We start from the raw sequence: 15,836 nt of genomic DNA, 5'->3' as shown, positions 1-15,836 counted from the left end.
TATTTCCATTGAAATGACAGTAATAAAAGCTGTTTATGCCGATATTGCTTCCAACAGAACAAAGACAAAATGTCCACAAAGTTTATTTAGTAGAATTTATTGCTGTGCTGAATTGCAACAAGAAAACTGAACTTAATAAGCAGAAGTCTTGCATGACTAATTGTTTAGTTTCTGTGTTTAAAATAATGCAAAAATAGATTAAATATAATTGAATTCAGTGTGTGGTTGATCCATATTTGCGTGTTTTCACTGTGTAGATGTTGGAAAATCAACAATAAAGTCAAACCTTAGCATCCTGTTCTTGGTTTTATGAATTACTGAAGTCATTTGTTGCGTCATCAGAAAACACTGCCTGAAGAATGACTAAAATAATTATCTTAATTAATTAATATTGCATTCATTCAAAAGAACGAATGTGAGCATCTGACTGTACTGATTCCATATAAAGTCAGATCTGAACTCAGTCTGAATCGGTTCCGTTGGCATGGATACAGAACTGATTCAGGTTATCCTTTTTCTTTTTTTTTTTAAAGGGCCAGTATTATGTAAATTGCAAAATATCCTTTTTTGAGATTTACTTTATGTTATTCCCTCATCAAAATCATACCTGGAGTACTGCTTTCTTTCATACATGTTTGAAATCCTTTAATCTCCATGGCAACCATTCAGCTGTGCAAAACACCTAGGTGGGCCTGGCTCCGCCTTTGAGGATGAAGCTCCTCCTCTGCACCTCCCCCACTCAGCTCCTTCAGACTAGCTGGCAACAATTAGCCAACACCTGGTGGAACTGCTGAGCTCATTATAGGAGCTTCTTCTCAGTGCTGGTAAAAACTTTGTTAAAGGGTTAATAGAGGAGCCATGTTGTGATGACTTCCTGAGGGCGGAGTTTCAGAAAGAACAGGAGACAGATTCCCAGTTTCCATTAAAAAGTCAATTTTCTTTTAAGTCATATTTGATGTATAAAGCATTTTTAGAACAACTAAAATTAACAGTTACTGAATTGTGCTATAAAATAGCACAGTGAACTAAATAATACTGTCCCTTTAAGTGTTTCATCCATCAAGTTGTTGAAGGTCACCATGTCAGTATTTCTGCTTCTATGTGTATGTTGATCCAGTCCTTAGCGTCTCTGAACCCATTAACCTTTGTCTGTTGATCTTCTACCAGATTTGCTGCTTGAAAGGACAGAAGGGCTTGGTCAGCCAGCCCAGCTTTGATGGCATCCACATCGTCAATCACTACATGGGAGTCGGGGAGTCCTACCAGTCCTCCGACGACGACGGAGCCAAGGACCCCGACCTGCAGAGCCTCCAGCCGAGGGGCGGCGGGCGCATCAGGCTGCGGGCCAAGCTGGAGGACACAGACAGCGACGAGGAGGACGGCGAAGACGGCGACGCCCTGCGGCTCTCCGTGCCTCAGATCAAGTCCACCACGGTGTGAGCGCAGGGCCCGGATCCAGAGTTCTGAATTTCAAAAAGCAAATCTGTCATTTCATATCTTATGAATCATGCCACTGTTTTTTGTTTATTATTATTTTTGTTTGTTTGTTCCTGGACACCACTGACAAAGCCGGGGTCAATCTGAACCTCAGCAGAGAATCAAACAGAATCAAACTCTACAAGGTGGAGGGTTGGGGGGCCTGGGGCCTGGGGGCCTGGGGCCTGGGGGCCTGGGGGTCGCCCTCCTGTAGGTACAACACAGAAAGACAGACTGTGCAATAGAACATTTATCCCAAACTCCACACTTCATCCAGCATGTTTTATATTTTTAAAGGATTTTATAAACGACTTCCGTTGAAGCCGTCAATACCGTTATTTCCATCATGCAGGGGCGGAACTCTACTTGTGTGTGGGCGTGTGCGTGTGTGTATAGCTTGGATGGTGTTGGTCAGAGCCTGGTATCAAAGCTGCTTCTATCAACCAGCACTGACCCATTCAAGGCCTTTAGCTTACATCCTGCACCAGGCGCTCAGCAAACCATATGTACATATGTAAATGTTTTTTTGTTTTTTTTTCCTTATTCGTTTTGAACTTGAAAACCATGTATTAATATTGCATATCTGATGTTTAGATATGTTGTACAAATAATAAAGAAGGGACTATATATATATATATATATATATATATATATATATATATATATATATATATATATATGTATAATATTTTGTATGTATATGATTTGAGGAAAAGGAAGATGGATTCTTGTCAGAGGGTGATTCAGTCATCACGCATCGTTACGTTCTGAGAAGGACGCCGCGGTCAGAGTATTCCTCCTGACTGCACGAGGCGCATCTGCGTTCGAGTCAAATCTGGCCTGTGATGATTTAACACGTTTGCACAGAAGCGGAGGAGACGAGGCGAGACCCGCAGACCGGAGGCGTTGGGCTGCCAGGCCCGCCCAAAGCCAGCAGCTGGATTTGGGAACCAGACACGAACCTCAGGCCGCACATCCGGGAGTCCGATCAGACCCCAACGTTAGGTCTGCTTCAGCAGAATCTCCCGTTGATTGGTTGATTGTTACCGGGAGAGAAGCACATCGTGGCACTTTGCAGTGTAAGAACACATGGCAACACTATGAAGCACTCTGAGATCGTTGTACTGGTGAGAGAAAGGAAAGATTTCGTAATAAAAGTTTCATAAACTCTGCGCTCTGGTGTGTGTTTTAATGGTTGCAGTAGATTTTTTCTTTATATATTTTTTTATTTATTTAAATCTTCAGCTGACTGATCACACACACATCTTTTTTTCTCTGAAACTCAAAAGCGTCTTTTCCTCTCAAGATTCTCGCTAAGATTCTCTTCTTTCAGGAAGTGATTTGTCGCGGTTTCCAAAAGCCGAGCCTCGGCTTCAAGTTTTTTCATGCACAAAACCACATTTTAAGAGCAGCTCTCCTCAGGCACCGAATCATAACCCAGGTCTGTATGGTTATTACTAATGTTTGTTTGTTTTTTTAAACCCTTTTCTAATGATGCCTTTTGCTTGGACGGTGAATCGTTGGATCATTTCAAAATATGGAGAGAAACGCGAAGTTGAGGCTTTGAGCGCGATTCCAGTTTTATGACATGTTCAATTAATTTGGCATAAATTCACGTTTTAATTTAGAGCTGAAAAATGAAAGGGAAATCTGTCAGTCTCCTGAATGCGTTTTTATTATTGTTTTTCTTGCGGTTGATTCTTGACGTTTACTGAAACGCAATAAAATCGCAGACTGCGCAGAGTGGGAGGGGATGAATCATTTGGTGCTTTTTCACATTTAAGAGGCTTGAAAGCTGAATTTAAGGATGACGAAAAGATTTGAAGATGGACATAAATTACAACGGACATAATTGTTTAGCAGGGAAAGCAAATTATTCGGAACGTGGAAATTCGCGCCATTTAAAAATAATGATCGTATCCATACTAGCGTGTTTATGTGCATTTTATTGCATTAGATAAGTTTTATTTCATTTTCTGAACCGAACGGTTTGTTTTTCTAAGGGGGAGGTGGCAGGGGAGACCCTCCATCCCGTTAGACAGTCACGTGATGAAAGTAAATCGAGCAAGAACAAGTTTCAGCAAATCCCCCCCCCCCCATGGCTGAAAGAGGAAATAAAGTTGTGGAGATTCATATGGGCAAATATGGCTCCGACTCAGGGCGTTATTCAATCAGAGGGCGGCACAAGCGCCAGAAAAAACCCCACAAAAAACCCCATTGTGCTCCAGCATTGTTTCCTCCCAGGTGTAAGAACTGTAAAAAAAAAAAAATAAATACATAAAATGAATAAAAACACTATAGGCTTAAATTACCACCGGGTTTAGAATAGACAGTAATTATTACCTTTATTGTGCCTCAGAGGAGAAATTCAGGTGCAACAGCAGCATCAGATAAACAGATTCACACAACAACGTTCCAAAAGAGTAAAAACCAACCAAACAAAAAAAAAACATACAAACAAAGGTAAAAATAAGAGTAATAAAATAATATATTGTACAAAACTATTACTTAAAATTCTGTCCAATTATATCACGATCCAAAGGATGTGAGTACGATGACTTTTTTTCAAATGTACATAATGTGCAACTGTATGAAACATTAAAAAAGAAATCTGGTTATTTAACAATATCAGTGCAGAGAAACAGAGGTGCAATAACAGCAGAGATGTTTTCTAAAAAATTAAATCAGTAAAAACAGATTAAACAGAATTTTATTGTTTCACAATTTCACTGGACATGTTCAACAAATGAAGTGGTCGTGCTGACATGGAGTCTCTGAAGTTTGTTATTAACAAAATATCGTATTTATGAAAACGCATTAAAAAAAATAATCATGTAGAGTTTTTCCAGTTTGTTTTGGATGGGATGGAAACGCAGGACAGGCTGTTCAAAACGCCGCGCTGCTTTATTCCGTTTGTGCGGAAAACAATAATGACCTGGCGCAGAACTGAGCGCCATTTACCCAAGAAGGGCGCAGACTTTGATATTCTGTTTTGAATATTTGATTTGGTGCTCCATGTCCTGTCCCCATCTTGGCACCTTCACTTGCACAAGTTGGTGCCGTCCTCCTATCGGCCCCAGCCAGCGGGGCCCTGCAGCGGCAGCTGCTCTAATCGGTGCGGTTCGACTTCCTGTCCTTCGTTTTGCTGGTGAAGTCGATCACCGTAAAAGCGATCAGATTGACGGGATGCAAGAAAGAGATCCTGCTTTCTTTCTCTCTTTCTTTATATCGTTATTTATTTATTTTTTCTAATTTTCTTATTTATTCTGATTTAATCCGTGTTGATCCGCATAAAAGCAGAACGTTTCTTCTTCCAGCATCACCTCCAGCCCCGCGCCTGACAGTCTGGCTCACCACTGATTTGCTAATCTGTGCGTCATGATCTGTGTCCGGCGCAAACAGCCGCAGTGCCACATGAAACTGCGTCATATAACAGACAGCTGATCAGCAGAGCGGCACTATGGCGCTCTTCACACTCCGATAAGGTTTCTCAAGTCGCCTCGCACACTCTGTGTAATTTACATGAGTTATCATGGAGGAAAATTTTGATTTTTGATTTTTTTCCCCCACCTCTTTATGTTCTAATTGAAGCTCCACACCGCGGGCTGCGCCTCCGCGTTTCCTCTGGCCCCTGCCTCCACCTCTGCCCTGCTTCTCTGATTGAGTAAGTGAGAGGCTGCAGCGTCATCGCTCCTCCGGCTCTGATGGACTGATCCATGAGGACGCGGCGGCAACTCGGATGAACCTGGAAAAAAAAAAAAAGAAAGCAAAAACAAGTCCTAACTTTTAAATCTAGTCATCATCTTCTACTCATTCGGGACTGTTTGCCGTCACGAAAGCGGGACGGAGGTGAAACGCTCAGTTAAAAACTCTGAGTTGAGTGGAAAAACAAGCGGAAGAGACGCGGGGCCCCCCCGCTGCGGCTCTCTGCTGTCTACCTGCCGCCGCTCAGCGGGCGGTCAGCCTCGGTGACACCTGTCCGAGCCGACACCTGGCGGACGGCGTGGACGCCTGCGCGCATGCTCCGTTGTCATGTGAAAGTCTCTTAAAACGCTCGGGATGTCAGCGGCTCAGATCAAATCTGTAAACAGGACGCCAGCCGCCAGGTCTCCTCCTTCTGCTCAGCAGCTGGATCCCCGTCATTAACCTTCGCTCTCGCTTCTTCCTCCCCATCATCCCCTGCACACACACACAACGCGCGCGCACACACCACACAACACACACATACACTAAAGATGCCTCGTTCCTTCCTGGTGAAGAATAAGAAGGCGCACAGCTACCACCGACCGCGGACTTTGGAGGATGATTACAGCAGGCTGGACACGATACTGGCTCACATCTGTTCAGGTAGGATTTGAATGAAAACGACAGATTATTGGATCATAATGTAGCTACAGTCAAATTGGACAGTTTGCTTTAAAATTGGGATCTGCGTAAAGGATTTTGTGGATATATTGTTGTTATATAGTTGTTTCATAAAGGGCTTTGAGATGCTGAATTTTTAAAATTTGTGAAACAATCAAACATTCTGAAAAGATTTTAAAATGTAAGAAAAATATGATTTAATCGATTTTAGTCAATGTTATTGAAAGAGTAAATGTTTCATTGACTAGTTCTTGTTAAAAGTGCCTCCTGGTTATAAAGGACATTCCCAGATTGTGATCTGAAGCTTCAGCTTTAAGCTTCACTGGGTAAAAGCTTCGCTTCTCCTCCCCCATCTCAGATACCGATAAGCTCCCGGAGGAGGACGCCGACCTTTCGGCGGACAGCTACGGCCTCTCTCCGGCCTCCCACCCGGGCGAAGCTGCGGACTTCTCCCCCAGGTCTCCGCTGAGCTGCGCCGACAGTTTGTGCGCTCGCTCCGCGGACTATGAGGACTTCTGGCGGCCTCCGTCCCCATCCGCGTCGCCTGGTACAGACACAACCCCAACACACACACACACACACACACACACACACACACACACACACACACACACACACACACACACACACACACACACACACACACACACACACACACACACACACACACACACACACGCTTATACTGCTACCCATATTAAAACTTTGTATTGAGTTCCATTCATTTTTGTGGTTAACATTTTCCCCTAACCTTAACCATTACCAGTCTACATCTAACCAAAACATTATTCATGCCTTAATTCTAACCCCAACCCTAAACAAGGGGATCTACCACATTTGTTTGGGCCCCATGAGGCCCATCAGTGTTCAGAAGGTTCCTTAATATGCCAGACATTCTCCTAAAAAGGATGACTTTACAAGTAGGGCCTACACACACATACATTTATTTAACTTATTATTGTTCCAAAAGAAAACAAGTGACAGCTAAAACACACCGTAAAATCCAACACGACTGCTGTCAACGGCGAAACTTTCAAACAATGTCTTTATTTTATTTTTCATTTTAAAAATCACCATATGATGTTTTTTTTATCCGATAAAACATTGTGTGTAGGTTTATCGACGTTAATGCATAATAATAAATTTTACTTATTGATATAAAGTTCATGTCCAGAGCTGTCAGCAGCAGTTGGTTCTATCTCTGAGGCCCTGCTGGGCTCCCGTACAGTCACGCCACTGGCTTCATTAAAACTTCCCCTGTCATCCTCCAGTTGACTCCGAAAAATCGCTTTCTCCCCTGGTGGGTGAAACCCAGCCCTTCACCGTCCCTTTCCGGCCGTACGCCTGGAGCAGCTACCCGGGGCCGGAGCTGGAGGTGCGGCGGCCCGTGGCGCAGCGGAGCCTCCATCCCGGCCTAGAGGTGGACGCCAGCCCGGCGGTGATGGCGCTTTACGCGGACCGGAGCTGCCACCCGGCCGTGTTTGCAGAGCGGGCCCTGGCGGAGGAGCCTTACGGGGACTACCGGAGGCAGGCTGCCGCGCTGCTGTTCCCTGAAGTCGGCCTGCACGGGAAGGCGGCCGATGGGAAGGCCCGGCCCGACCTGCTCTGCTCCAGCCTCATTCTGAACAGCGCGTACAAGTGCGTCAAGTGCGGGAAGGTGAGGCTCCTGTTGAAGCGCATTCAGAGTAAATCACGACCGTCTCCTTTTGCTGCCTTCTTCATCTTCATCTCTGTTGATCAGGTGTTCTCCACCCCGCACGGCCTGGAGGTCCACGTCCGCAGATCGCACAGCGGCACGAGGCCTTTTGCGTGCGACATTTGCGGCAAAACGTTCGGCCACGCCGTGAGCCTGGAGCAGCACAAAGCGGTGCACTCTCAGGTAAAACCCCGGTGAAACCACATCCTGCAGCATCTTCTCTTCTCAGTCAGGGTGGATGCACACACTGAAGGAAAAAACAAAACACACCAATCTCGTTTTTTGTTTTCTTGCGCGCCTTTCAGGAGAGAAGCTTCGACTGCAAAATTTGCGGCAAAAGCTTCAAGCGCTCCTCCACGCTATCCACGCATCTGCTCATCCACTCGGACACGCGGCCCTACCCGTGTCAGTACTGCGGGAAGAGGTTCCACCAGAAGTCCGACATGAAGAAACACACATTCATCCACACGGGTGAGTTTCACCAAAGTGCGTCAAAACGCCCGGTTAGCGCCAATACTGTTCAACCCGCTGAGGTCGGTCAGTAGGAGGTTTAATTGTTCCAGTATATTTATTTACTTACTTACTTACTTTTTTTCCCCCATAACTTGTAATTTGTTAAAACTATTGCTTACATATTTAAGTTTTGTTGCGCCATCCAGAGACAGTCGGAGCCTCCCGGCATCCCAACCCCTGGCAAAAATAATTCCCTTTACAGACGCACCTACAACCCGGCTTGATTTGAAATAAATAAATAAATAAATAAATAAATAAATAAATAAACTGATTTTGCTTCTCTCTCTCTCTCTCTCTCTCTCTCTCCAGGCGAGAAGCCGCACAAATGCCAGGTTTGCGGGAAAGCGTTCAGCCAGAGCTCCAACCTGATCACGCACAGCAGGAAACACACCGGATACAAACCGTTCGGCTGCGACCTGTGCGGGAAAGGCTTCCAGAGGAAGGTGGACCTGCGGAGGCACAAAGAGACACAGCACGGACTGAAGTGAGACAGAAGACCGAGCTGCGGTCCGGCCTTCACTCCGGGAGGGAAGGAGACAGAGCTGGAGCCACCGGAGGAGGAAAACAACTGTTTTTGTTTTTTTTTTTCCTTTTCTCAACACATACTTTCTTCCATTTTTAATGAACTGAAAATTCAAGACAATTTGGATCCCATCGACTTGTTTTTTATTTTTTTTATTATATCTTATAATTTGTATTATTTATAGGTGCGGTGGAAAAAAAAAACAGGAGCAACACTAATGACAGCATCCTTCCTCCTTTTCTTTTTAGATCCCCCTCTGCTCCACCCCTTCATCTCCTCCCATTTCATTTCTTTTTTAAAGCCAGAGATAAGCTGTGAGCTGTGGAGGAAAAATGAGAGAGACAAATGGCAGATGTGTTCAGATAAAGCATGATTTAAATAACTCTGTTAAACGGACAATAAACGCACCTGATAAAGATCTGCTCTTTCTGCAAAGACTGGAGGTGTTGTTGTTTTCATCTGGCAGAGATGAGGGCAAAACAGACACTCTCTCTCTTTCTTTCTCTCTTTTTCTGTTTCTCTCTCTCTGCCAGCTGCAGGGATCGGCTCTGTTGTTCTGTCAGAAGAAACGATGATTTTACTGTTAAAATAAACACAGGTGAAATTCTACTTGAGGATTATTATCGCTATAAATGAAATCGACGAGACATAAAACACGTACGAAATAAATAATCCAGTCAGTCTGATCACATGTCCTGTAGTCTGCTTCAGTCCCATCGTCCAGTTTATTACTGGACTTCTGTCAACTCAATCAATCAATCAGTTTATTTGTGCAGCACATTTACAGCAGTAAAAAAATAAATCCTCATAAACACATTTTGTTAAAATCATCATTACACATGAAATATGTTGGTCAATGTTCCATTTATTATGGGTCAACAGTTCTAACCAGCTGGGTTTTTAGTTTGGATTTGAAGGAACTCGGTGTTTCGGCCGTTTTTGCTGTTTTCTGGAAGTTTGTTCCAGATCTGTGGCGCTTAGAAGCTGAATGCTGCTTCTCCACGATTGGTTCTGGCTCTGGGGACGCAGAGCAGAGCAGAACCAGAACCAGAACCAGAACCAGAACCAGAACCAGAACCAGAAGACCTGAGAGATCCAGAAGTTTAATGCAACACCAGCAGATCTTTAAAGGTCCAGATTTATTATGACCATAAGTTACTGAAGTCCAGCTGAAAAGCAAAAGTGCGACTTGATGTGCCATGTGATGAAAGGGTCTCAGTGCTGTGATTGGGACTGAAGCCCAGAGGCTCCAGTTTGTTTTGACCACTGCAGCCTTGTGTTTGCACCTTCAACAGCCTGAGCAGATCTAACCGTTAACTAAATAATTCTTACCCTCGTTTTTTTTCTTTCTTTCTTTCTTTCTTTCTGGGGGTGGGGAGGCTTGGCGACAGTGGGATTGTTTCCACAAAGCAAAACACCAGATTTAATCTGGCACAATTGAAAGATTAGACAGCAAAACAAACAGAATGATTGCCGTGATGTGTCTGTTGGAGCTAAAACACTTAGTAAGAAGTAGTAACATCCTGCATGGCTGACTGAGACCGGTGGGCAGTATTCACCTGAAGCTTTTGATGGTAAACGAACCATTCTGGTGTATTTGGGACCGTCGTTCTGTGAGGAAACTGTCAAGGTTTCAACAGTCTGATCCGACCTGTCAGGTCAAAGGGAATATGCCAGGATGTTTAGGAACAAACCCCCCCTGACCTGATCGTTGACTGGAAGATGCTGGAATGCAGTAAAGTGAGTTTTTACGTCACCAAAAAGAAACACAGGCGTCTTCTAGGTGGTGTGAACAAGCCAAAAGCCTTCTGGGTAAAAGTTTTATGGTCAGATGAGACAAAATGGAACTATTTGACCTTAACGACAAGAACATCTAGAGGAGTCAAGCTGAGACTTTTAACCCTACATTCTGCCAACTGTTAAGCATGGTGGTGGCTATATCATAATGAGGGACTCCTTTAAGTTGATGAAATAATGAAGACTACGCCCAAATTCTTTGACTTGACCTCAAAATGCCGACTACACATCTGAAAGTTTGACACAAACAAACGCTCCTTAAACGTGGATGAAGTGGGCCGGCGTAAAGCTTCCAGAACGACCACAAACGTCACAAACATCACCGTGTTGTAATTTAAAAATCAGCTTTTCGGACAGAAAGAGCGGTAGATAAAAATCCAGCCAGAATTGTGTCAGCATGTAAGCAGGATTTTGAGCCTGTTATGTTGAGAGAAAACAAAGTCAAACAAAGAAGACAAACTCAGACGTTTTTGCTTCCGGGTCTCGTTTTTTAGACATGAAACGTTTTTCCACCCGGGAAACAGAACTAATCTAATGCATGGTGAGTTAGTCGTTTGTTATTAATCTAACATTCATACTGTGGACGAACACCTCGGACTGCATGAAGCAGAGAGAAACCAAAGAGAGAGGCGACGTCTTCCTTCCTCGACATTGATTGAAATCAGTGACTCACAAGGATTTCTTTTTTTAACGCCTCACTTCCTCCCCCCTAAATTGTACAAGATTCAGGCCTGCGAAAATACTGAATATTTCAGCAGCCGAGTCGAGCCGACCGAAGGAGGATGGGCAGAAGTCGGTGTCGGGGTTTGCTGGAGCTTGGAGAACGCCGCCGCTGCTCACATCACATCACATCGATCAGCTCTGGATAAGACAGAACGGCTCAGCGTTGAGTCTCAGCTGTAAGAAAAGACAAACACGACAGACGGACTCCAGGAAGTTCTGAGGGGAGTTTCCAGGTTCACCGTTTAGTACTTTTAGCAAGCCACCGGCTGGCCACACACGCTTTAAATAAGTGAGCTATGATGTGTCGACGAAAGGCAGGAAGAGCAGCTGAGATGTTTACCTCTCATTACTCTGCCTAACCACTGTTGCTATGACCGTTTCTGCTTTCTCCCGCTGAGGATGGAGATCCTGCAGTGAAATCTCAGAGAAAAACCGTTTTAAGACAAACTCCTTAAACAAGCCATTAGGCTGACCAGATTTCCTCCGAGGGCATGGGGGGGGTGGGAGGGTTTCTTCTTTAATGCCCCCCCTCCACCACTTCACCCTGCACCTCAAGGCATATCAAATATGAATAGAGATGTCCGGATCGATGGGAGAGGCCGAGTCATCAGAACAGTGGAGTCTGAGGGGTTCAGATAAGCACACCTAGAAACACAGGCGTCGCATCGTCCAGGATCACACATGTAGCATGGAGAGACGTGAGTGGATTAACTTCTCCTGACAGACACAGCACTGCAATTAGAAAGATCAGGGTCAGAGTTCTGGTGGTTTTGGATGATCTATTATTAATCTGGAATGAAACATGAATGATAGAGGGGAGGTTTCATTTGATAAATTTGATTCAGTTCAGCCCTTTGTTAAACAAAGGGACATTTTTACAGGTTATATTGGGTGAGTCTGTTGCAAAAAGACTAAAACAAATGGAACCTAAAGCCTTTTCTAGAAAATACATTTAGCTCACTTTCGTAATGGTTTGTCACGTGTAGAACATGTCACAATCAGCTTTATCCATCCACTTTGCTTTATTGCTTTCATTTCTGTGGACGCCCATTTCCACAATGAAGACAAAAAAAAACAAAAAAAAAAACAACAGGAAGTCAGCATTTCAACGTTCAAAGTCCTAGTTATGAAATAAAAAGTCATAAATATGAGATTCAAAGTAAAAATTGTGAAATACAAAGTCAATTTTGAGCTAAAAAGCCATTCTATAGAAAGATGAAAGAGTTACATCTTTCTATACTATTGTTATGATATTCAAAATAAAAATTGAGTTAGAAAGTCATAGTTTTGAATTTCTACATCATAATTAAAAAGTTGTAATTTAGAGGTAGAAAGTATTAATTATGGGATTCAGTCAATTTTGAGATAAAAAGTCATGATTTCAACTTTCTAAGCCATATTTAAGGTATTCAAAGTAATAATTATGAGTGAGAAAGTCATAGTTTTGATTTTCTAAGTCACAATTTTGACTTCCTATGTCGTAACTATGAGAAAATATTTCATAATTTTGAGATAGAATATCATAATTATGAAATTCGAAGTCATGAGATGCTGCACTAAGCAGTAAAACAATATGACTTTTTATCTCAAGATTATGATTGAAAGTCGAAATTATGACTTTGATTCTCGTAATAATGTCAGCAAAATGTGAATTTTATCTTTTATCTCCTTTTATCTTTTTTAATTCATGGCAGCAATGGGCTTCCATAAATATCAATATCTCTCACCAGCCTTCAATAATGCAAGTTTTCACCTGCACCTTCCGCTGGTGACGTCACATAAGGCAGCTGACTGGAGTTCTTAAATCTGGTGTTTGTACATATTTCTGTTGTTTTTTGAGTACTGGGTATTCAAAATTAGCATGTGGGGCAAAAAATGAAAAGAAAAAATACTGATGTGGATCAATAAATAAATTAATGAAATTGGGTCAGTTCCAGGTAGGTGTAAACGACAGATCCCTCCTTCAGAAGGCAGCTGGTGTTCTCCACCACCAGCTTGATTCTTGTGCCTCTAGTGATGTCATCAATCAAACCAAACAAAATTAAAAAGTTTTTCTTTGTTGTTTTCAGTGCGCTTTTTTTTTTAAAACGTCATTCCCCTGAAAACCCATTGGGTTCTGCATCACCCAACTGTGTTTTCATTCACACGATGTTGTTTTTTAGTACTGAAAACTTCAAAAATAAAAGGTATTTCTATATAATAACACCCTAAACAAGCTGCTGTTCGACTTTTTTTTGTCTCGTAAATTTACAGAGTGGAGCAAAAATAATGACGGACAAATAGGTCCTTGATTTAAAAATTAAAAATAGAAAGAAAAAGAAAAAGAAAAAGATGACTCCCAGGCAGCTGACAAGTGTTGATGTTAATACCTAGAAAACACTTAGTGATTGATGTTGTTCTTTATTGTGAGGGGAAACACAGAGAGTAAATGTGATTATTTCCCCTGAGGGTGACGCGCCTGCTGTGTGTACTGTAATAATAACGCCGTATTTGCTGCTCATGCTCCGTTCAGCAGATTTCACGCAGGTCTGACAGGCTCCAGATTGAGATAAACCCGACAGAGGTGCAGGATTACTGACAGCGGGCTGCAGAGCAGCAGCACTGATTAACGACAGAAAGACAGATGAGGCAGCAGATACACAACCGACCCGTTTTTACAGCCTTTGTTTATGTTTTCTACAGGAAAAAGTTGCTGCATCAAACAGACTTTTTTTTTTCTGTTTGCCTGCCTGTAGCAATCCTCCCCCCTCCTCCACCCCGCAGGTTGGCAGGTTGGCTGACTGACTGACACGCCAACCGAGCTGCGACACAAGAGGAGAAGCGGGACGCTCATATAGGACACAGCAGCTCTTTTGTTGCGCGGCCTTATTCATTATTCACCTGATCTGAAAAACAGACTGCAAACCAACTGCACAGCTGTCATCAAGCAACAAGGCGCGGGCACAAATTATTCATGACGCAGCAAAGAAACGGCAGCAGGATGAGAGAGGAGAGAATAACAGCAAGAGACATGCGCGAGGCGGCTGACAGGCGGGACGCGCGAGACAAGAGAGTCCGCCACTTTGGGCTCTGCTGCCCGGAAATGACAGAATGTCGGAGAATTTTTCTTTTCCCTCAACTTGAAGCACACACAGTAAAACCGTCCCACCCCACAGAGTCCGAGAAAAGGACGTTTCCACGAGAATTTCATCTAAGCAAAAAGGATCGACATATTTGTTTCACAGGCCTTTTGAAACTCTCTATTGTCATTGAACGTCATCATTTTATTACAACCAGGGCGAAGATTTACTTTCTGAGGTTTGAGCGGACGCGATATAGCGTCACTATACACCTGTAAGACAACAAGACGACAGTGACCTGTCATTATAGCAACTTAAGCTAACTTCAATATTTACACACGTTTTCTTGATAGACTGAAATAACTATTGACAACCACTCTGAAAAGCTTTTCTCATCATAGAACGTCTTTATTCTTGTTCCTCCTCTGTTTTTTGTTTTCTGCACTGACCACATTCTTTTCTGCCTCTTCATCTTTAGCTCCCAGTCATCAGACAACAACCCAGTTTAAATGAGAGAAGAACCGGCTCCAGATATCCACTTATACAGCTCTCCAATAGAAATTATTTTTTACGCCATATTTTGGCGCCCCCTCTAGCAAAGCACCCCTATGGGTTGCATATACTGCTGCATATCCACTTTTTACGATATTGGTTACAACAACAACACATAGTTGCATATCATTGTCAAGTGATAGGAAAAGAACACATGGTCAAAATACTCCACAGTCTACTTTTATTTGTTTTAATTTGCAGCAACAGTTTAGTTTTAATGAACATCAGTACCAATTTAATATTTTCTTCCACTTGTTGGTCTGTCATAGAAATTCTCAGTGAAATATTCTGCAGGCAGTCGTCGGAAAAGGACAAAACCTTTACGAGAGCCTGCATGTAGGGCCAGTATAAACTACAACAGGCAAATATCTCAGTCTTTAGATGTGCTGCAGACAAATCAAAAAAACATTCTTAGTGCAGCAAAAATTTGGTGACAGAAAGTATTGACTCAGGGAAGCTGAACTGAAATGGATGCAACACTCCTTAGATTTTTATTAGTAAAAATGCCATGTCCAATTTTACACTCGACTCAGAACCATTCAATACTTGGTGTTAGGTCAAGAGCCGTAAATATCTGGATCGTTGGTTGGTACTGAAATTTCTACCTCCCCAAATGGCAGAATGAGATTTAATCTTCAGATTTTTCTAATATTTCCACAGTATTTTGGTAGCATTGCCTTTTTAACTGAATGACTTGGCACAAAAAATGCTGCGTTTCCTTCCACAAGCATTTCATAGTAGTTTGCAAGACTTCTGGCCCATAGAGCTGCTGCTTAATATTTCCACATATTCCACTATTTTGTCAAGTTCACCAGTTCCTTCTTCGTACTTCACAGTTGGGATAATGTTCTCTTGCTAGTTCCCCCCTTTTTCCTCCAAACGTATCAATATTTGCTTTTAGAGCAATAGCTTCTTCTTACCAGCTTCACCCAGCATCTTCACAAGTTCTATGGTTCTGCTGAGAATCTCTTCCTGACAGAAACTTGTTGTGAAAGTATGCTGTGAAGTAGTTGACTGAAGACAGAAACAGATAAACATTACCGTATTTCTTTAGTGAAGAAATACGGTAATGTACGGTGAGTGCTGGCTTTGACTGCCCCCCTTTTTTGCAAAGATTCTTATCACTAGTTCC

The 15,836-nt window shown here is 42.9% G+C and overlaps 2 protein-coding genes across 8 annotated transcripts in view; both read left to right on the top strand.

Moving 5' to 3' along the window:
- Nucleotides 1-2,109, top strand: part of evi5 (ecotropic viral integration site 5) — a 45,449-nt gene extending 43,340 nt beyond the window's left edge. For all 5 annotated transcript variants that reach the window (XM_023339451.1, XM_014471366.2, XM_023339448.1 and 2 more), the window contains one exon: nt 1,168-2,109. In XM_023339451.1, coding sequence (XP_023195219.1) covers nt 1,168-1,440 — 273 coding nt within the window. In that variant the 3' untranslated portion in view covers nt 1,441-2,109. The remainder of the gene's footprint in view (nt 1-1,167) is intronic.
- A 713-nt stretch (nt 2,110-2,822) lies between these two features.
- Nucleotides 2,823-9,182, top strand: LOC102222242 (zinc finger protein Gfi-1-like). 3 transcript variants are annotated; one of them, XM_023339109.1, is made up of 7 exons: nt 2,823-2,917; nt 4,794-5,823; nt 6,200-6,388; nt 7,113-7,498; nt 7,583-7,720; nt 7,843-8,008; nt 8,360-9,182. In XM_023339109.1, the coding sequence occupies exons 2-7, from the start codon at nt 5,712-5,714 to the stop codon at nt 8,536-8,538; spliced, it is 1,170 nt and encodes a 389-aa protein (XP_023194877.1). In that variant the 5' UTR covers nt 2,823-2,917; nt 4,794-5,711; the 3' UTR covers nt 8,539-9,182. The 3 variants fall into 3 exon arrangements, with proteins under 3 accessions (XP_023194877.1, XP_023194878.1, XP_023194876.1); XM_023339110.1 differs by having other exon boundaries at nt 2,823-4,961; nt 5,068-5,823; XM_023339108.1 differs by having other exon boundaries at nt 2,823-5,823.
- The last annotated feature ends 6,654 nt before the right edge of the window (nt 9,183-15,836 follow it).

This window comes from Xiphophorus maculatus, chromosome 9, assembly GCF_002775205.1.
Source record: "Xiphophorus maculatus strain JP 163 A chromosome 9, X_maculatus-5.0-male, whole genome shotgun sequence".
Lineage (NCBI taxonomy): Eukaryota > Metazoa > Chordata > Actinopteri > Cyprinodontiformes > Poeciliidae > Xiphophorus > Xiphophorus maculatus.
Note: the sequence above shows the minus strand (reverse complement) of the source record. Positions and strands in the feature narration are given on the sequence as shown.

Excerpts from the sequence above, each read along its gene's own strand:
- LOC102222242 (XM_023339109.1), top strand. The coding sequence starts at position 5,712 with ATGCCTCGTTCCTTCCTGGTGAAGAATAAGAAGGCGCACAGCTACCAC. Across the intron at positions 6,389-7,112 it reads GTCCCCATCCGCGTCGCCTG|TTGACTCCGAAAAATCGCTT; the intron begins GTACAGACACAA and ends GTCATCCTCCAG. Across the intron at positions 7,721-7,842 it reads ACAAAGCGGTGCACTCTCAG|GAGAGAAGCTTCGACTGCAA; the intron begins GTAAAACCCCGG and ends CGCGCCTTTCAG.